Source organism: Lathyrus oleraceus, chromosome 5, assembly GCF_024323335.1.
Source record: "Lathyrus oleraceus cultivar Zhongwan6 chromosome 5, CAAS_Psat_ZW6_1.0, whole genome shotgun sequence".
NCBI lineage: Eukaryota > Viridiplantae > Streptophyta > Magnoliopsida > Fabales > Fabaceae > Lathyrus > Lathyrus oleraceus.
Window position 1 is genome coordinate 406,083,439 of NC_066583.1, and position 22,082 is coordinate 406,105,520.

Consider the following 22,082-nt stretch of genomic DNA (forward strand, 5'->3'; position numbering starts at 1 on the left):
TCTGTACTCCTTTTAAGTACAAACAATCAAGTATAATAATAGCTACTTGAGTTAGAGGATGGTATCGATGCCTCTTTAGCTTTTATCATTGGGTCTTAGAGGAGTCACTCTGATATGTAGTGTTGGATAAATAAATCCAGCGTCACCCTTAGGGATTCGAATGAGCTTAACATCCTAACCCATGGCGCTTAGAGGGAGCTTACAAACCTCGCTTTAGGTGCAGCCCCTGAGGGCTCATACTATAAGGAAATAAAGTTACACCCTCACTAACAGCAATTGCTTTTAGCGCAGTGGTAAGCGCTTGATCCTACAAGTGGTATCAGAGCATGGTCATGGGTTCGAATCCCCCCGGCTGACACTGGGGGGGAGATTGTTGGATAAATAAATCCAGCGTCACCCTTAGGGATTCGAATGGGCTTAACATCCTAACCCATGGCGCTTAGAGGGAGCTTACAAACCTCGCTTTAGGTGCAGCCCCTGAGGGCTCATACTATAAGGAAATAAAGTTACACCCTCACTAACAGCAATTGCTTTTAGCGCAGTGGTAAGCGCTTGATCCTACATGTAGCACTGAGGATGAGCTTTTCATTCTTTATTTGTTTTATATCTTACTTATGTTGGAGTTTTTTTTTATGTTGAGACTTATACGTTGAACTTATTAATTTTCCGCTGCTTATTTATCAATGACTATGTTGTGTTGATGCTTCTATGGTATGGTGAAGCATGCGTGACACTCTAATTGTAGATTTTTATTTGAATTATCTTATTAGATGTTGAGTCGGGGATTAGGGTGTTATAGTTGACATTCTCTTTTTTTATTTCTTTTAAAAAGTGTGACACTCAGCTTTAATGTGACCAAAACCTTTACATTAATGACATTGTATTCCTTTTCCTTTGCTTGGTTTGTATTCATTTCTATTCTTACACTGGAAACCAATGTTCTTGAAAATGTATGACCCTTTGTCTTTGACATTTGTCCTTGATCTTCTGCCCAATCTCCTCAAGGCTTTGTCAATGACAGTTATACCATCTGAGAGTCTTTCTTTAGTATGCTTCTCACATTGATCTTCATCTTCTCTAATGTTGGATACAAAGGCTATACTTTTGTTCTTCTTTTCAGATCCACCATTTATAACCATCTCAAAGATTTGTAGAGAGCCAATCAGTTCATCAACTTTGATGCTACTTAAGTCTCAGACTTCTCCAATAGTTGTAACCTTCATATTAAACTTCTTAGGTAGAGATCTGAGAATTTTTTAACCAGCTTTTCTTTAGACATCTTCCCTTCTAAGGAAAAAGAAGTGTTGGCTATGTCACGAAGGTGAATGTTGAAGTCTGAGATGGATTCACCTTCCTTCGATCTTAGACTCGTGTGTAATTTTGAGGATCTCCTACGCCTCTTTTGCTTCAGAACACGTGCTTATAAATCTAAACATATTCTTGTCAACACCATTGAATATAACATTTAAGACTTTGGAGTTTCCAAGAGTTTTTTCATCTTTAGCATTAGAACACTTAACTTCTCGCTTTAAGATTGATGTTTCATCTTAAGAGGTAGTCACAAGGTGTTTCTAACCTTATTTTGTTATCCGGATTTAAGGAAAACAATAATTTTAGCTTTCCAATAATCATAGTTGGCGCTATCTAAGACAGACAGTCTATTGGCTGATCCTCCTTCCTTAGTATTGTCCATTCGAACATAATATACTTTCCTTCGAGCTCGCCCAAATAAAACAGGGTGCCTGCTATGATGCCAATTGAAATTATGTTCTTCCCAAGATATATATTAGACATAATGTTTAAGACAATATGTATAATATGCTTATATAAGATTAATATATTACATGAATTAAATCATAAAAATAGTAAATAAGACTAAGGACTAATAACCCAGTTCGACGTAACGTCGCCTACGTCCGGGGGGATTCCAACCCAAGAAAGGAATTTTACTCTCAATAGTATTAGTACAACTAGTCTTAGATGAACAAACCTTGTTTAATGTCTCTCTTTCTAATACTACATGTATCTTTCTATTTAGGACTTTCCCTAAATATGACAATCCCTCTCACTTTCTCTTACATACCAATAGGGCACGGGTACGGGTGCTAACTTTGGCACGCAAACGGGTATGGGCTCGGTAACGAGGATTTTTTCAAATCGCGGATATAGGGATGGATATTATAGTACCCTGCCCATTGCAATTCCTAGTTTCGGCCATCTAAAGTTCAACAATCTAAGCTTTCTAAGTCAGGCATAAACTATACCCTTTCAGCATAAAATTGATGCATGAGTCGTTCTTACTTTCGTAACAAACTTAATCCTTTAGAAAAAAAAAATGAAACAGATAGAAATTTCTTGTTATATAGTTGTCATCGAGGAACTTACATGAGACACGTCATTTAGACAATTTTCATATCCCAAATCCTAACATTACTAAGAAATACAAACATATGAATATATGGTAATTGATATGAGTTGGGTCGGATCAAATTTGTCTAATCCGCTATCCCACCCGTTTAAATTTTAATGGGTTGAGTTCTTTGTTCAACCGGAAATTTTATTGGCAAAATTGATCCGAACTGACCCGTTCATTTATGGGTTGGGTTCGCGGATTAAGTTCCAAATAATTTTTTTATGACTTTTTTTATGAGTTTAAAAAAATATAACACAACTCAATACAATCATACCCATTTATAACACTTCATTTCAATAAAATACATCATATAATATCTAATAAAATTCATCACCATGACATCACACTTGATAATAATATAAAATTCTAGAAGACACGTTATTTTTATAAAGTACATAAGTTGAAAATGATAAAAAAAAATAAGAAACAATATTTATTCTTAGAATTACATAAACTTACTCATCTATTAATATTATTGGTGGAGAATAAGACTGTTTAAAAAAATTATAATTATTAATAATATATTAATTTTATATTTTTATTTAAAATGATAAAAAAATTATTAAAATCACATCAATTGATTGAATTCGAATAGTTTTTAAATTAATTTAGTTTGGGTTGCACCTATATATATATATATATATATATATATATATATATATATATATATATATATATATATTCTTTAAATTAAATATAATTTAATGATTAATTAGTATTTTTACAATTTAAAGATTCTAAACTATAGTTTTTAAATTATAAAATACGAATTAGATTTGATTTAAAAATATGATATTAATTGATTATATATATATATATATATATATATATATATATATATATATATATATATATATATATATATATATATATATATATATATATATATATATATATATATATATATATATATATAAAATAAAGTGGAAAATAGACATATGATGAGACATTGGTATAGAAGAGCAGCCACTCAAGGCGTAGTAGTGAGTGGACAGTTGTGGCAGCCGAGTGGTTTATTGAGGATGACGACTAACTGTATCAGCAGCAACCGTGATGAATTGGACGCCATTTTCAAACAGAAGCGAACTCTTCGTACTCAGCTCAGAAAAACCCTCAAGGCCATCGACCCCTCCCTCAGATCTCAACAAGGTACAATACAATTTAATTTAATCTTTGTTCGTTCTTTTTCTTTTATTCCTACAAAATCGTTTTTTGTTCAGATACCGCTATTCAGGACATAGTTTTGGGAGCTCCGTGGTTCAAATCAAGCCTTAGATTATGCGCATACATAAGTTGCAGTGCTTTACGGGAAGTCGACACTTTCAAACTCTTGTCACACATTTTGCAACCTCAGCCCAATGGTACGTCGGTAAACAATTCATTATCTTGTTATTTAATTACAATTTATCAGGAAATTAGTATGTTGATCATAGTTTTAAATTGTGGCGGTTGCTTCTGAGGGTGCAATACTGTGGCCGTAGCGGTGTTCCAACATGGTTTTTTCAATTAAATTATAGTGATTGTAAATAGCAGCAAAAACCACATCAGAACACGCCCGCGGCTACAATATTGCAACCTCTGTACCCACAGCCTAAAGATATCATATCTCAGATATTTTATACATCTATCTAGGGTGGCAAAACGGGCTCGGCCTGCTGGGCATGCCCGTTTTGCCTGCACTTTTGTATTTAGGCCCTCACCCTCAAATGTGTCCGCCCCGCCCTGCCCCGTTTTTTTCGCGGGCTTTTGCGGACTCGTGTATTTACATAAATTTTTGCATTTTTAGACTTAAAGATTGTAGTGCCCGTTTCCCCGCCCCGTCCTCACTTTTTTGTGGGGCGGGTCTAAGTTTTAGGCCCACATCCTCAACTACGACCGCCCCGCCCCGCCCCGTTTTTTTGCGGGGCGTGCCTAAACGGGGCGGGCATGCCTGTTTGTTACCCCTACATCTATCACACTGGATATTATTTTATATATATATATATATATATATATATATATATATATATATATATATATATATATATATATATATATATATATATATCTTTAGATACTGTGAGGATTCAGGAACGTTGCAACAGTTGAAATAACTTCTTTTTAATATGAACATCATCATGATTCAGATGTGAAATTGTATGGGAGATGAAAGTTTTCGTAATATGAAAATTTGTAGAGGACAACTATGTCTAATAGTATATGAACTTGATTTATCAAGACGATATGACCAAATGCAGGTGGTAAAAAACTATATGTACCGCGGGTGGAGGATAAAAACAGTCACATGCGTATGCTTAACATATCGCGTCTTGATGACCTTGTCGCAAACTCAATGGACATCTTAGAACCAGCTCCAGTTGATGCTGATGGAAATGCACGTGAAGACGGTACTTGTCGCTCTCTTTCATTCAACTGTCTTATTACTTGAATATTAAGGTCCTGTTTACTCTGGGAAACTTGTTAACAAGGATAAAAAAGGTTCTTGAAGTGAACAATTGTCTTACATTTCCAAAAACAATGACAATGTCAAAAGAGTTATTTTCATTATTTCTTTAAATGCATCATCCTTAGCTAGCATTTTTAATTCTCTTACAATTCAAACTAATACAAATTTTAGGAAATGAAAATAGAAAATGTTTTCACTAAGTAAGCGGATTCTTAGCTTTCAAAGATGTAGCAAACTGCAAAACAGTGCTTAACCTCCAAATTTGAATCTTCTTCAAAATGCCACCATTATCAAGTCATGGTAGCATCATGCGAAGCTAAAATTTTGTTGAATCTTAGATTTTTTAGGTTTAAGTGTCACTAGTCTATTGTTCCTATGACCATCCAAATGTTCCAAGACATGATCGGTTAGTCTACAACTCTACATCCTACGTGACACAAGTTTACAGATGATTTGCATATCCTAATCAGATAATCAGGGTTCCTAATCTAAAAGATGGCGGTTATTTTTTCCGGAAGAAGTAAAAAGATAAAGAAATAGTAAAGTCTTAAAATGATATAAACTTGCTTCCACAAAATCAGATACAAGTTATGTTAACCCTTCTCCCTCTCTTGGCTACTTTTGTGCAGTGAATGTTGTTTTTCTGATTCTTGTAGGGTTCGCTTCCATATCTAGTGTATTTTTATAATTATCTGAAAGATCTCTTTGGTGCAGTTTTGCAGGCAAATGACCCAGTTGATATTTTGCTCTTACCTGGTAAGCTTCTCATTTCTTATTTGATTATCTGTTTCTAATCTTGCATATATCTAATCAAGTATATTATTTCTCTCCAGGATTGGCATTTGACAGATCTGGAAGACGTTTAGGCCGTGGTGGAGGGTATGTTTTTTAATTTCTACAGATCAGACTGTTGAAATTTGTCTCTTCTATGTAAAGTCTGAGTGAGACCTGTGCGTTGCATGAGTTATGAGCGGAGTATAAGTTTTTCGATTTGGAGACTTACCACAAAAAAATTAATGCATAATGTAGAAAAAAATCCATTGAAATATTTAAAAATGATTTGTAGTATCCTAATTTTGTCCGGATAGTTTATATTGATTTTTTTTATCGCTTGATTAATCTTAAAAATATAAAAAAAATAGTTTTTTATTTTTATTTATCATCACATCTCATCGTGAAAATACAAAAAAAAAGTAAATTATTTAGGGTTTTGGTATTTTTTAATAAATCACCAAAATTTAAAATTTGAATTTCAAATATTACAGTCAAAATGACAAAACTTGTTTTACCATGATCATGGCAAATCAAGGATATACCAAGATTAATTTTCATCATTAACCAATGAATCTTCCTCTTTGGCAATAAGTTTCTTTCACTTTCTCATTTTTACCCTCTTTTGCCTTGCCATTTCAGTGCTTCATTTGTTTCCTTACCCTCTTTTGCCTTGCCATTTCATTGCTTCATTTGTTTCCTTACTTGATGCATGTTAGATGACTTGAGGATCAAGTTTGACAACAACTTTGCCTCTCCCAAGTCTGGATTTTTTCATCTTCCATCACTATCTCAAACCCTAGCAAACTTTGTTTTCATCCCCACCCAAAACCCTAACATTCTGCTATAAATAGAGATCATTTTGTGAGAAAAGAAGCTTTTTGAGAGTAAGGAAGTGCTGCAGAAATTGAGAGAGAAAGAGAACTTCCTTTGTTGAGAGAGTTGGGAGAAGAATCCATCATTGGTCTTGCTAAGAGTATCAAGGTCCTCTTTCTCCAAAGCTCTTTCTATTGTTAACTATCTTTCCACCTTTGTCACTCTTATTTTTGTTGGACTTTTGTTATGATATAATATGTTCTGTTAGGGAAAAATATGACTAAGAAATTTCCTGAATGTGCTTGAGTGTTAATAAGACTAAGAAAAGAGGGTTGGGGGCACTGCATCTTTTAGGCCTAAAAATGGATAAAATAATGTTAATGCCCATGTCTGCAAAAAAAATGAGGCGGGGCGGACACATTAGAGGGTGAGGCCCAGAATCTTTGGTCCTTCCCGCACTAAAGTGCGGGCAAAACGGGGCATATGCCCAACGGGCCGGACCCGTTTTGCTATCCCTAATTAAATGCTTATTTTAATAGGAAACTTACAATGAATTTTCCTATTTCCAACACTCCCCCTCAAGCTGGTGAATAGGTATTCTCTACTCCCAGCTTGGATACAATTTGTTCAACATTTGAGCTACTCAATCCTTTAGTGAGAATATCCGCACGCGCCCTTGTGAGGACACATATGGGGTGCAAATCAATCCACTATCAAGCTTCTCTTTAATGAAGTGTCTATTAATCTCAATATGCTTAGTTTGATCATGTTGAACTGGATTATGTGCTATACTGATAGCTGACTTATTATCACAGTAGAGCTCCATGGGTCCTTTCCATTTGATTTTCAAATCTTCTAAAATAATTTTGAGCCAAAGTAATTCACAAATGCCTTGTGCCATGGCTCAAAATTCAGTTTCAGCACTAGAACGTGCTACTACATTTTGCTTCTTACTCCTCCAAGTCATAAGATTTCCTCCAAAAAAATGTGCAATACCATGTAGTGAACCTTCTATCAACAATTGAACCTGCATTGTCTGCATCAGTGTAGGCCTTAAGAGTTGTATTTCCATTTCTTTTGAACAAAATTCCTCTTCTAGAGTTCCCTTGAGATACTGCAGGAATCTAAGAATTACTTGTAAGTGGTTCTCTTTAGGATAGTGCGTGAACTGATAACCATACATACATCATATGCAATATCGGGTCTAGCGTGAGACAAGTAATGTAGAAAGGGCATTAATGAGTCGAAAAGGCATTACTACAAATTCATAATGTTCCCTGTGAGTTCTGAAAGTAGTTTTGGGAATGGTCCAATTTAGAAAAAATTCTCTACCCTCCCAATTGATCAAGTAATTCATCAATAATAGGAATAGGAAATTTGCCCCGTATAGTGATTTTATTTAATGTCCTGCAATCAACACAAAAGCGCCATCCACCATCCCCTTCTTTTTAACCTAAATAGTGGGACTAGAATAAAGTTGAATACTTCCAAGAGTTAAGCATGTCATCAACTAACCTTTCAAGCTCATTCTTTTGATAATGTGGATATCTATATGGTATTTGGAATATTTGCTCTCTCAAGGACAATTGCATGGTCATGTCTACTTGATGAAGGCAACCCTTGAGGTTCTTGAAAAACCTCATCAAATTCAGATAGGACAGTTTGCAACCATGCTGGCCGGGTGCTCTCCTCCTTTTGTTCCCCCATCATATGTTGGTATTTTAATAGAAAACCTTATCCTTCATTGATGACCTAGATAGTTTATTTGAATGATGCTACCATCCTTGACAATTCCGGTTCTCCCTTCAATATGTAATATTTTCCAAAGACTCCATTGCCATTCCATTTCTAAGACCGCATCCATGTCTCCTAATTGAAAGACGAAGAAATTTTGTTCAATCTCCATGTTTTGCACGGGTAGTTTCAATTTAGGAGGACACATGCCTTCACATGGAATCTTTCTTCCATCTCCCACTTCGACATAATGTGCTGGGGTTTCTATCGGCAGCCTTTCTTTTTTGACTAATGTAGATGAGATAAAATTGTGAGATGCTCCACAATCTTTCAATACAACTCCTTGTTTATTCCCAAGAGTTCTCCATAACTTAATTAGTTTTCTTTAGTAAGACCCAATATACTATACATGGATAATTGTTAATTCATCACAATTATCATCTTCCATATTTTCCTCCAATAACAAGATTTAAAATTGTTTGTTTGCACATACATGTCCAAGGGTAAACCTCTCATCACATCGAAAACATAGTCTTTTACGTGATTTATCTTGCAATTTGGCATTTGTCAACCTTCTAAAGCCTCTTCCTTTGGAAAAAGAATTTGGTCGTGACTGACTTGTCTGTCCTATGGAATTTGTAGCAGTGAAAATCTATGAAGCACAAACACTTCTAGAAGTAGGTATGTCGCGGTGTCCGACACTTGTATAAAACTCGTATGACACGTGTCGGTAAAGTCAGACAAGTGTCGGAAAAGTCAAACAAGTATCCCAAAAAATAGTCTTTTTTTATTGATTCGGCACTTTGAATCGGTGTTCAACACTCGTATGACTCCCTTCAATTAGGAAGGCTCACTGCATTTTAGAGGACCTGCATATAACTCAAATTGTTAATAATAATCTGGGATTTGGGTTGGAATTGCTTGAGTACAGCACTTCGTAATTCTTCCCAGGTGGGATTTGGGTTTGAGAATTCCTACCATTAATACCACAGTGCCTTCCCTTCCATTGCCACCATAATTGCTTGTAATCTGTTAGGCTAGGTTCATGCATTCTCTTTAAATCAAAATACCTATCCATGTGTTCAGTTACGAGTTCAGTTCCAAATACTTGGTTCAAAATTCTCTTATGAGTTCAGTTCTCCAATTTTTCCTTAAGTTCAAGCACTTGGTTTGTCTTCAATCCTTTTAAATTATCTCTTTAGCGTTCCTGCAAAGATAAGTAAGTTTGAAAAAATTGCAAGTTATGAGAATGAGGATGAGCTGATCTGTAATATATGTAAACTGAACATCACACCTAAAAAGTGATGTCTATCTTAAAAGACATTGTAAAAGAGAATAATCCTATGGAAGAATTAATGAATTTTTTTTACTAACAGTTAATGTTCTCCCTTCCACAGTTATTATGATACCTTCCTGAAAAATTACAAGGACCTTGCAGAGGCACGCAATTGGAAGCAGCCCTTGCTTGGTATGCATTTCTTCTGGTCAATATACTTTTCGTTGAATTAAACCTACAAAATGCATCATAATAACACATTAAGGATTTGCAGTTGCACTTTCATATTCACAACAAATACTAGATGATGGAGTAATACCAGTTACTTCAACTGATATTCCAGTTGATGCTCTTGTATCTCCAGAGGGTGTAATTCCCATCAGTTCCGCTGCCTTCAACAGGTATCATTGAAGATACTCTCTCAATCACATTTCACCAGGACTCTCATTATTTTCATCTTATTGAATTCGGTCAATTATCTGTTTTTATCACTTTAACTAAGTGTAAGATTTCAGAATGGATCTCTGAGCTGGTGCTGAACACTTTCGATAAAAATGCGCGGTTAATTAAGTATTCGGCGCTGATGGAGGGAGGCTTTGTGTAACAAGTAAAAAGGGTAACCAATTCATTAAATGATGCGACCAATTGGGATGACTATGCTTTGACTTAGTTGTCAAGTAACTTAATTTCAGTGTGAGATTATTGTGTTTTCTGTATGACTTTTGTCTAACAAAAGTTTCTGAAATTGATGTAGAGTTAAATCGCATTAGTATTACAGATATGGTTTTCGAAAAATATGGATCATTTAAAAGTGTCGAAAATGGCTTTGCTTGTATCTTATTTTTATTTGCCAGATGGAGTTTATATTTGAAAAAACATTATTTTATCCTAAATTAGGTTATTTGTTCAACCATATAATTCACAAGATTAAAGATAGTGCACTGTCAGTGTAAAGAAATATTATACTGACATAAATCATTACAGTATTTTAAAAAGAAAAGTATGATGTGGCGGGATACACGGATCTTATTGGTTGACAGGGCATATTCCTTTTTCTCATAATTCACATCCCCTTATTTTGCTGGTGAATTTTTCTTTGGTGAATTTTTCTTTTTAATAATTTTTTTTTCAAAAACCCCAAAATTAGAAATGTTCTCATTTAAGTTTGGTTGAGTTCATTACAATTTTAAATATTTTAATTATTAAACAAGAGGTTAGTGCATAATTTTTGAATTTTTTTTAGAAAATAAAAAAAATCTGAAGATTAAACTTTTGAAATTTATTTTTTTATAAAAATAAAAAAAATGTTTTTTTACTGAAAATAATAAATAAACATTTTTTTGGAAAATTAAAAAATTACTTTTTTCTGAAAAAACTGATCTTTTTCCTGAAAATAATAAATATTTTTTTTTGAAAAAGAAAATCTAAAATATTTTTTTAAATAAGAAAAATTGATTCTAAAAGAGTTTAAAATATAAAACTGATTTTTAAATGCCAATTAACTATAAACAGATTTATAAATACAAAACTGGATTTTTAACTTAATTAAAACATGCCACTTTAAATATTTTTATTGAAGTAGTTATTAAAAATTAAACCGAAATATTAACGTGATTTGGTCCGGTGCTTGATGAACCACGAACCTGTAGACCACTCCAAATGATCGATTTAGTTCTTCTTATCAACCTCAATTTGTACGCTAAACTCTCAGACTCAAAAAGCCTTGCGGTACTAGAAGTTGAGAATCTTCATAGAACACTTAAGTTTACGATTTGTATTTCAGACATATTTTGATATTTCTACATTTATAGAGTATTTTTAGTGTTATGTTGTCATATCATGATTAATTGGTAATGTTTGCTTAAAATACAAAGTTCAAATATAAGCCAAACCGGTATTTTACTGTAAAACATAGATTTAAATTCTAATTCGGATGTATAAAATATATTAGTTACATGTTCATATTAGAGAATCCGAACACATCTCATAGACAAGTAGTTTGTTCAAAACCTTATGAAGTTGTGTTTGATTCAGTTCACATTATATAATTTTGAACGTGTAAAATATCTTAATCACAGGTTCAGATTATAGAATCTAAACCCCTTAAACACAAGAATTTCTAATATATGGTCTAGAACTTTAGCCCAATCCTCTGTGATTCATTATCTCTTACAAATATAAAATTGTTAGTCAAAATACATATACTACATGTCAACATAAAAAAAAGGAAGATTGTTGAAATGAACAACATTGTTCTTTAATTTTGGTTTAAATGATAATATGATATAACTAACCAATATTGCACATAAAGTTGGTTATCTAGCATAACAACTCATCGTATTTGAGGAACTTCTAAGGACTAAGAAAAAGAGAATACCGTTTTATCAAGACCTCAATAGATGTCCAGGTCTTTGGATATTTCGATGTTTTTATAAGTATTTAAAATTTACAGCTTCGACCTGCTCTAAATTATTAGTGTTGCAATACTTTTAGTCATAAAATGTACCCTGACAAAAAAATACAGATTTTTCAGTACATAGAGACAGCTTGTATTGCTCGTTTTGATAATTATGTGCAGCAACCAGAGTGTATACAGAATTCAACATTAATACATTGACATTGTTACAAGAAAACAGTTCTATTTCCATGGACTTGGGTGCCCAGCATCTCTATAAACAGAAGTACCTCCAGATGCGGCTGGAGAAGGGGATGATGCAATGTAACTAGTTCCTGACACAGACGCGGAAGGTAGGTTTGGTGGATTCCCATGCTGTCCTGAGTGAGCAAAGCATGATGGACTACCAGCAGACGTGAAACTTGCCCGAGCAGGGTTTGAAACCTTGATAGAAAAAGTATTAACTAAGTAATAATATATTATGCATGCAAACCAATTGACCTGGACTCATGCTAGTTGAACATGGCCTCAACGTACTAAAGGGAAAAATAAGAGTACATGACAATAAAACACATTAGACCAGTGTACATGACTCAAATTCAATTTAGGCACTGCACTGTAAAAATCAAATATTACAAATTGAACATATTTTTGTGCTTAAATCAACTACCAGAGCTAAAACGGTGCAGTGCACCAGGTACTATTGAATAATTGGTGAGTATTTGGGTTTAGTTAGTGCCATGCTGTGCTGATACAGCCCAAGTGTGGGCCCAAGGTTGGGGGAGTGAGAGATAAATAATACTAACATAATTAAATATCTGCTATCTGTTACAGTTTTATTTTTAAACTTTAATTCAGGATTATCTAGAAAGTGTTATCTGTTATTGGATTTCTAGGTAGCTGTTAGGTAAAATATAATAAACAGAGAGTCTATTAGGAAATTCTTCAGAGCTTAGGCTCTTGGAAATGGGGTGGCAGACCACATTCTACATATTTTCGAGAACCTATGACATGAATAAGCATAACTAAATTTTAACCAGTCTGTCACAGTTGATCTTCCAACATTAAGCCTATACTTCAATATTCATAGATTCATGCCAAAAGAACACTGATTGTAGTATCAATTGTAAATATAAAGAATTGAAAGACAGTTAAAAAAACAGAAAAACATGTGACATGACTAATCATGATAAAGCACATGTATTACCATGTTCTGCTGTACAGTAGGAGTCCTCGTAAGAGGGGATTCTGATGAAGGAGACATGCTACTGGTCGGAAGAACAAGTTGAGAATGCTGCATATTATGATTATGATTAGTAAAATCATCAGGTTCAACACCATCGAGGTCACCAAGATTTCCATCAGAGCCCAACCTCAGAGCCAAATACTTGGTATCTGACCCAGTATCATTGGTCCCATCAGCTTTAGGCGGAACAGAAGGGCCGCGCATCACAACCCCTTGCTGTTGCAAACTGTTCCGTCTCTTTAAATCCTCCTCCGCATTTAAAATCTGCCAATTGATGCAGCAATACTATCATTTATAAAATGCAAGAAAAAACACACACAAACACACACAGAAGCACTAAATCAAAGCAAAGAAAATCATCAGTTTTACCTGCTTCAACACTAACACCAGACTATGTTTCTTGGCATTCAAAACTTGTAGCTTGGCCTCAACTTCTTTTTTCCTTTTGTCTTTATCATGATGCATATCCACATTTCCAATAACCTAGCACGAAAAACAATGCTACTAACAATGTGGAAGTTGAAATTATGAAGTAAAATATATGAAAATGGAAAGCTTACAGGGTGGGTATGTTTTTCGATGGAAGTTGCAGCAGCGTGAGATGGTTTCTCGAAAGCATGATTCTCGAAATCGGATCCATGAAGCGGTTTGTTGGAATCAACTAGTTCTGGAGGTTGATTAGAAAGTTGAAGCTGTTTACGGTTTGTGGCGGAGGATAGAGGGTTAGGGTTAGGGTTGGAAGAACGAGAGAGTGCCTTAGAACGACGAGCTAAAAGGGATTTGAAATCTTTGAGAGAGATTTTAGGGTTTGGCATAAGCCATCGACGAGGCAGATCTGGTGTTCGGTGAAGATTCCCTCTGTATAATGAAATGGCAACCATATTTCTGTTTTTTTCTTTCATCTTCCTCTCCCAAATTTCATACCTCCTATATACTTGCCTCCTTTTCTCACACCTCCTTTGCCCTTATTAATTTATAACAATGTCTAACAACACTTTAATTTACATTAAAACAACTAGAGAACCAAAAACAACTAATGTTACTTTTTGTAGAGGATTTTACTTCGCATCCCATAACTATTTTGACAATTCTACAAATAACCTTCTCTTTTTTTCATTGATCACAAGGTGCTGAAATTATTTCCCTCATACGCAAAAAAATTTGATGGGTTGTACAAAATATTTGATATGTATTTGTAGCGACTCTATGATCTGCGTAGGGTGTCCATATGACATTGTTTACGGTCAGAGAATTGATCCTTCGCCTGTACTCTTGAGATTGTTTGAATGAGAATGTTTGGTCCTCCATCCGATGGCTCGTGACGATCCATTAGTGAAAAGACCCCGATCACGTCTACCACAAATGGACGAGAAGTGTTCGTATATCCAACTCTGCACAAAAAACACAAATTACTTATATGAAATGTCATTGAAAAACAAAAAATAAATAAATAAAACACAACAACATAAATTACCTATATGAAATGTCACTGATAAATAAGAACTAAATAAATATAACACAATAAATATTAATACCTAAAATAGATTCATATAACTGACAAATCGTCTCATCTTAAAGATAGTGTCTTTCTAGGGGCAATATATAAAATCTTCAAAGCAACACAACCATATATCCATTCGAGATGCATGAAGTCAGTAAACAGGGAGATATATCCTACATCGATGTATACATGAAACTTATCCGTTAAGATAATACATCCCACAAGATGCAACATGTATACCATAGCGCCCACCTCATACACAGTGTTCCACCAAATTCTTATACATTTCCCGTTGCCAAGAGAGACGATAGTGAGCACCCTTGTTAGCTCTAAACTTATCCAAAACCAACCCCGGTGTAGCCCCTAGGTATGTTTCAGCTACCATACACACAATCTTCTAGTTAATGACAAGAGCGATGAAGAAGTTATTTGCAAGGGGGAGATGGAAGAGGCTGGAGACATCATTCAAAGTAATTGTCATCTCACCAAATGGAAGATAAAAAAAAGGATGTCTCTTTATGTCATCACTCAATAAAATCAGACAACAATGGATCGTCAAGCATGGTGAGGGAACACTTCACCAACGACAACAATTTGGCTTCAACAACAATCTATCCGACCTCAACGACCATCTGCACATCAGAGAATTTCTTCAACTTCGTCCCATGGATGGGCACCTAATGGGGCACGATCTTGTAACAATTAAAGCATAAATAATTAGTTATTTTAAATTAATCTATAATAAAAAATAACTTAAAATAAAATATTTATACCTCTCATTGCCATAATATAAATGCCACAAGATCGATATACCTAGTGACCAAGGTAGGGCCATTAGACCTGTCGCGGTGAAGAATCGGAGACCAAGCTATTGATTAGACTTGACTCATGAATCAAAATATCACCACCGAACTTTAATTTATCCAAGGGAAGGGGAAAAGATTCAAAAATAAACCTAATATGTATATGCAAAGCTAGAAGATTAAACTTAAGCTAAACAAAAGGGGGGGGGGGGGATTCTAAAGGTACGGGGGTGTGTTATGAAAAAGGAAGGTATTAACATCTTAATCATCTGTAGTACTCTACAGGAACCTTTTAAATATATGTGTTTGGTTTAAAATTGTTTGCTATTTGATTGGGGAGATGAGAAAAGAACATTTTTTATTGTTTGATGATTTGGAAAGACATTGAGTCTTATGCCTACGTACCCGTGAAGGATCAAAACCTCGTAGTTCGGGTTCAAAAGTAAGAAGGGATTTGTTGGGGTTGATTTTATGAGAAAGAGACAAATTGTCATCTTAAGGAGAAAACTCCCATTTAAACCACCACAAACATGTGGAAGATAGATCTTTGCATAAAATTGAAAGAAGGGCTCTCACTTGGATATAGAATCAACAAGTATGCCACATGCCTCTTCCAAATGGAAAAGAATCAATATCAATCTCAACAATGTTATGGGGTAGGAGATTTAAATCTCAACTAGGGATGACTCATGTTTAATCCTTTTATGAAAAGGTTTTAAACATGGAAAAGCTAAAGTGGCAAAAGGGTTTGAATTAAGTTTGTGTTTTTTAGGTCTTATGAAAAGATCTTTGAATATGCTTAAGTGTTTTGAAGCATTTGATTAAGAAATAAAAGGAGAAACAATGACCTAAGTCAACGTTTATTATGAAAATGGTTATAAGAAGGAGAGAGAGATAGAATCCTAAGGTTTAAATTTAGGGGAACCTAAGATTGTATCTAGAAGTTTTTGGATTAAGGGGAAGCAAAGTTGTATAGAATACAGATGAACACACACACGCAAAATGACAATAATCTCATGATTCTTTTCCCTTGGATATAAACAATAACAAGATTGAACATGCATTAACATTATGGCACAAAATATGGCATAAGTACAATGGCAATCACAAGGTATGGATGACAATGTTAAACATGGTTTTTGAGGCATTGAGATAAGCATAAACAAGACATGAAGAAGTTTCACATGACATCACAAGACACAACATATTGATGGTGAAGACAAAATCATACTTGACATGGTAAAAGCATTCATTGGTACATGGTAAACACAACATGAATCAATTTAGGTCAAACATGCATTACATTATAAGTCTTCACAAAATAAACATTAGACTTGAATCAAAGTTCATGATAAGACCAAACTTAAGTGGAAACCTAATCACCTCCTAACCATTCACTCAAACATGTTTTCAAGGTGAATCAATTGATATATTGTATGAAAATAATCAAGTTAAAAAATGTTAAGGATAAGAATCAACATTTAAAAGAGTGTGCTTTAATCATACAAACTTTCAACATCGAGAACAAATAATACATAAGCCGAAAGAATCGATTAGGAGTCTTAAAAAACACTTAAAACACATGTTTTCCATCCAATCAAAAGTGGTGAAATAAATAATTTTTTTGGAATTTTTTTGGTGTCATCATAAAATATACATTCTTATGGACACATGGCAAAAAGAATGGGCCAAAAAGGTTAAGGGATCATGAAGTTATGGGTTTTTGAAGTTATGAAGAAAAATGAACATTTAACAAATGAGAAAAAATAAACACTACGCTGGCCAGGTTCGAACCCACGTCCTTGGGGTTCCATGGACTTTTTCCAGTGCCAACTCAGCATCATCTTCAACCTCTCTCTCTCTCATTTTCGTTTTCTTTTTCCCACTATTTTTCCAATCTTTCATCAATCATATCTCTCTCATTTCTCAACCATTTTTCATGAAATAAAGATCAAAATCGCATAGAAAAATGCAAGGAACACAATGGTACCATAGGTTTTGGATAATACTCAAAGATGGAGATGCACGAAGGCAAAAACCAGAACTGAAACTTTAGATTTCGAGCAACATAATTTCACATAAACAACAATATAAATGACATGTAAGCTAATGATCCTTCTTAACATAATAAATGCTACATATTTGCTTCAGAAATCAAAATGAAATGACGTATGTATGATGAGTTTCAAAGTGCAAGAATATACCTATTGGAGCAAGGTCCAATGCCTCTTCAACACTACTTCCAGCTACTATTTGATGCCTCTCCTAATGCTTATGAGTTCCCAGAAGATGATTGGAACCTTTGGTTTGCAGAATGCACAAGCCAAATGAGAGAATGGAGGTTAAGGTTGAAAAGCTCTCAAGAATGGAGTTTTTCTTAGAAAGCTTGGTGTATGGATAGATGAGGCTTTGTCCTCTATTTATAGGGATCCTTGAGGGTTCAATAAGCCTCAAATATCATAAAATAATTAAGACTTGTACTGGTTTGCTTGCTTGGTTGGTTCTTGCACAAAACACCAAGTAGGAAGCATGGAAAAAGCATGGGGGGCTTGAAGTGTTTTATTGAGCTTTATCTGAAGTGTAGGAGTGGACTTGATGTTTAGAGTTAGTATGTATCAGAGCCAAATCCATTTGGGAGCTCAATGGTACTTAATGTTGGGTTAAAGCCACTTTACACAAATGGAAGTGTAACCTTTATGCCAAAAATGGAATGATTCATTGTGTAATGGCTTGGTTGCTTGAATAATGGCTCAAAAGTATGTGTGATCTTCTGATTAGAGTGATATTTAGAAGCAAGAAGTACATGTACTTGTGGATTTTTTGGATTTGTAGTGTACTTTGGCTTAGAATTTGACTTATGAACCATTCCATGAGGCTGTCTTCCCAAATTTGATTCTCTTAGCTCGAGCATGGGAATTTATTGATCTTGGACATTTTGGAAATATGGAATCATGATCTACAACTTTAATGTTGATCACTTTTCTTGAATCAGTTGGGATCTGGGTGAAAAACTGGCATAAAGTTGGTCACTTGACTAGGTCAGCATGCTGAAAATTTCACTGTGTTTTACCACTTGACAAACAAATGAATCATCCACTTCATGACCCCGTATCTCCTTATTTGTGAATTTTTTGAGGTTTTATCACCTAGGACAAAGTTGAAGTATGAAGAAAGGTCTTTAATCTGATCATTGGATCAAAGAAAATGGTGGCTTGGATCATACGTTATGGCCTTGGAAAGTTGGGTACTTGGACATGTTTTTTAGGGACTTAGTAAAAATTTCAAATTCTCCATCTTTGCCCTTTTTGCAAGTAACCTTGATTTTCTTGACTAAACTTGATCAAATGACTTCAATGATCATATTTTCATAATCCTTGACTTGAAAAGTCCATAGTTGACCAAAAATCTTAAAAGTCAAACTTTGACTTTAAGCATTTGTCGACTTTTTCATCAGTTGTGTTCAAACTTTCATCTGCTTATGAACCTAACCTCTTGAGCCATATGAATTGTATGAGTGGGTTATGAGTACACATTTTAATACCTTGGATCATGCCTCAAGCCATAGAATCATGCTTTGGTCAAAGAGCCAACATCAAGCTGACTTTGACCAAAACCCTAATTTTGAGTGTCAGATGAATTGTGGCTTGATGAACTTGAGATGGAATGATCTTGAAATCGATTCTTATTGATGGAAGTCACTTGATTGCTTGGTAAGAATGAGTAGTTTGAAATGTTAAAACTCATGCCAAGTCTTGATTGATCAATCTTTGAAAGCTCTTGGTGCAAAACCCTAGCTTAAGACAAACAAAGTAGAAAATCTTTTTGTATTTTCAATAGGTTAGTAGTGAAAAAATGCTAGATGTCATGCAAATGATACAAATGATGGTGGCATCTTAGGGTTGAAAATTATGGTATGACAGATGCCCCTATTTAAGTTTCTTCAATCTGGAGATATGAATATTGGAATTTTCATCTCGACGTGATTGAAGGGATTTAAATACAAATATGCACGGTTTTTGGCCCTAAGAGGCCACCAAATGCTTATGATATGATATGCATGCAGGACTCAGGAATTCTATGAGGAACAATGTCACAGGGGAGTAATATTAGTTGATAAAACACATGGGGATAAAGGAACACCACTATGGGGACAGGCAAAAGGAAATTCCACTGAGGAAAAGATTACAACTTCAGTTTGCAAATTCTAATGGATCCGGGCTCCTTGGGGAATAGATCATTCCAAATGATCATGACTTCAAATGAAGAAACATCTTCACAACAGGTTTCTCAAATGTAGAGATGACAATCTGTTCAAATAACGAGTTCTAGCTTTCGCAACAGGTTTCTCAAAGGTAGAGATGACCGCCTGTTCAAATAACGAGTCAAAATAAAAGTATGCTTCACCGAGGAAATATCTTCGCAACAGGTTTCTCAAATGTAGAGATGACCGCCTGTTCAAATAACGAGTCAAAATATGCTTACATGATCAAAACATGAGTCAACTTCTTCTTTACTTAAATATTCCACTTAGAAAAGGAAAAATAAACTTATCTGTGATTCGGGTTATAAGCCAGCGAAAAGGCCTTGGTTTCTTCTTTAAACAAGTCTTTCTCTTGGAAAGGATCAATGAACAAGCTCCTAAAAAGGTGACCACTTGTTGGGGAAAGAGAAGTAACTTCACCGGGTATCTTCGAAGGATGTGGGTAAGTTAATCTTATAAAAATATGGAATTCTCAAATAAAGAGAAAATAACAGTAAGGATCTTCAACAGACTTCCACCGTGATTTACTGAGGAAAGTACCATTGGTTGTGACTAACACCTCACTGGTGATATAAGTCCTGTGATAAAAGAAAGGTGCTTGTAGTAGTCTTCAACAAACTTCTCTGACGAAATTTTCTTGGGAGATGGCCATTTGTTGGAAATAACGTTTGATATGTTGATAACTTCATTGGGGATAAACAAACTTCTCAAAAAGAGGCTGCCATTTGTTATCAAAAATGGGAGTCAATAAGCTTCTCGGGAAAAGATAGCTACTTATTGGGGATCAGAGATCATGAAACAGACTTCTCAAATAAAGAGACAGTTGCCTGTTGGAAGTCTTCATCAAACTTCTCTGGAGAGAAAACCATCTGATGGAAGAAAACTTCTATATTAATAATTCCTTCGAGATAGACAAGCTTCTCAAAAGAGATAACCACTCGTGTTCATACCGAGGATAGGTCTTCACTGGCGATAATGAAAATGTTTCTCCTGGGGAGACAGTGCAAAATAAATGTACTCTCGGTCTAGGTTTAACAACCTAGAGAGATTCACCATTAATTTCCAAATATTTGGCTCACTCCAGGAATAACTTGAGAGAAAAAAAAGAGTAAGACTCTACCAATGGTGAATGAAGCTCAATTGGGATTTTATCCTATCCAAAGATGGAAAAGGAAAACTAAAACAACCATCTTCCACGATGAATGAACTCAGTGGGGAGTTAGAAAGGATATAAACTCTCTGCTTAAGGTTGACGACTCCTATAGGGAAGGAAACATAACACCCAAGGATGAACATATTCAAAGAAATTGAGGAAAACGTCATCAAGGAATGCAAAAAATGGATGTGAATTTGGTTATTCATGATATATATGCATGTATGTATATATGCATGTATGCACATTATGTTTATGCTGACAAAAACAGATAAAACAGACATGTTGGGGACATAATATGTTTCATAGCTCAACATTTGGCTAGTCTCATTAAGGTGGAAAACATCATTAGAGATGAGTTAAAGGTCATCAAAGGAAAAAGTCTCGTCACAAGGTCCAATTCTCTCTAGGGAGAGGGAGATGCTTCGTCTGGGGATGAAATGCGAACCATTGATGGAGCAAAGATCTTGTTGTAGGGTTCCAATTTCCCTGGAGAAGAAGACTTCACTTAGGGAAAAAACATGTAGACTCTACCAAGGACAGGTGTAGATTGGTCAGGAAAACCTTCAAAATGATTCTTCCGGAGACATCATCAAAATTTGCATCTTCCACCAGGGATAATGAAGATCGCTGAAAAAGCTTAACTGTTTATTTTAAAGCTTGATAGAAAATCCAGGCTTAACACTTTGCTGGGGAACATTGAGTTCCAACATCCAACATTTCACAACTTACTCGCCGCTTGGGGATTTAACTATGAACGTTCTTTTTTTTGCATTGACAAATCAAAACAAAATTTTATTTTTAAAAAAAACATTTTTTTTCAAATATTCGTTTCAAGAATTTTTATCAAAATAAAAATGATATTTTTGCAGAGCAGAAATAAAATAAGGATTGCCAATAAATGGATATGTCTCGAATTTTATTGATAGAATGCTGATCCGCAAATGGCGTGATCCCATGGATATTTACAAAGTTAGAAAAATGGTAATATGGGAAAAGGCTACATTAAAATACAATGAAACTATTCTCCCTAACAAATTTGAATTCCAGATGTATTTGGGCTTCTGATAAGAGCCAGTTGAGAGCTTTGACAGGCAGACGTTTCTTCAAGTGATCCAATCTGATCTGATGCAGTTACTTGCCATAATGCTTTGTTTTGCCTAGATTGCCTTTTCAGGTTTTCAATCTATCAGGATAATCATTTTTTGTTTATGTCTCTAATTTTTTTCCTGGACCGCCCTTTCGGGTTTTCAGTCCACCGAGACGC

General features: G+C 34.8%; 2 protein-coding genes across 4 annotated transcripts; one reads left to right on the forward strand and one right to left on the reverse strand.

Moving 5' to 3' along the window:
- Positions 1-3,336: 3,336 nt before the first annotated feature.
- LOC127085131 (5-formyltetrahydrofolate cyclo-ligase, mitochondrial) lies at positions 3,337-10,349 on the forward strand. Of its 2 annotated transcripts, none has more exons than XM_051025705.1 (8): positions 3,337-3,562; positions 3,634-3,774; positions 4,651-4,800; positions 5,574-5,615; positions 5,693-5,738; positions 9,578-9,648; positions 9,731-9,857; positions 9,959-10,349. In XM_051025705.1, the coding sequence occupies exons 1-8, from the start codon at positions 3,352-3,354 to the stop codon at positions 9,993-9,995; spliced, it is 825 nt and encodes a 274-aa protein (XP_050881662.1). In that variant the 5' UTR covers positions 3,337-3,351; the 3' UTR covers positions 9,996-10,349. The 2 variants fall into 2 exon arrangements, with proteins under 2 accessions (XP_050881662.1, XP_050881663.1); XM_051025706.1 differs by having other exon boundaries at positions 3,343-3,562; positions 9,972-10,349.
- A 1,615-nt stretch (positions 10,350-11,964) lies between these two features.
- Positions 11,965-14,225, reverse strand: LOC127085132 (uncharacterized). 2 transcript variants are annotated; one of them, XM_051025708.1, is made up of 5 exons: positions 13,658-14,225; positions 13,467-13,580; positions 13,225-13,361; positions 13,059-13,145; positions 11,965-12,295 (listed from the first exon to the last, which is right to left on the reverse strand). In XM_051025708.1, the coding sequence occupies exons 1-5, from the start codon at positions 13,997-13,999 to the stop codon at positions 12,079-12,081; spliced, it is 897 nt and encodes a 298-aa protein (XP_050881665.1). In that variant the 5' UTR covers positions 14,000-14,225; the 3' UTR covers positions 11,965-12,078. The 2 variants fall into 2 exon arrangements, with proteins under 2 accessions (XP_050881665.1, XP_050881664.1); XM_051025707.1 differs by having other exon boundaries at positions 13,059-13,361.
- Between the last annotated feature and the right edge of the window lie 7,857 nt (positions 14,226-22,082).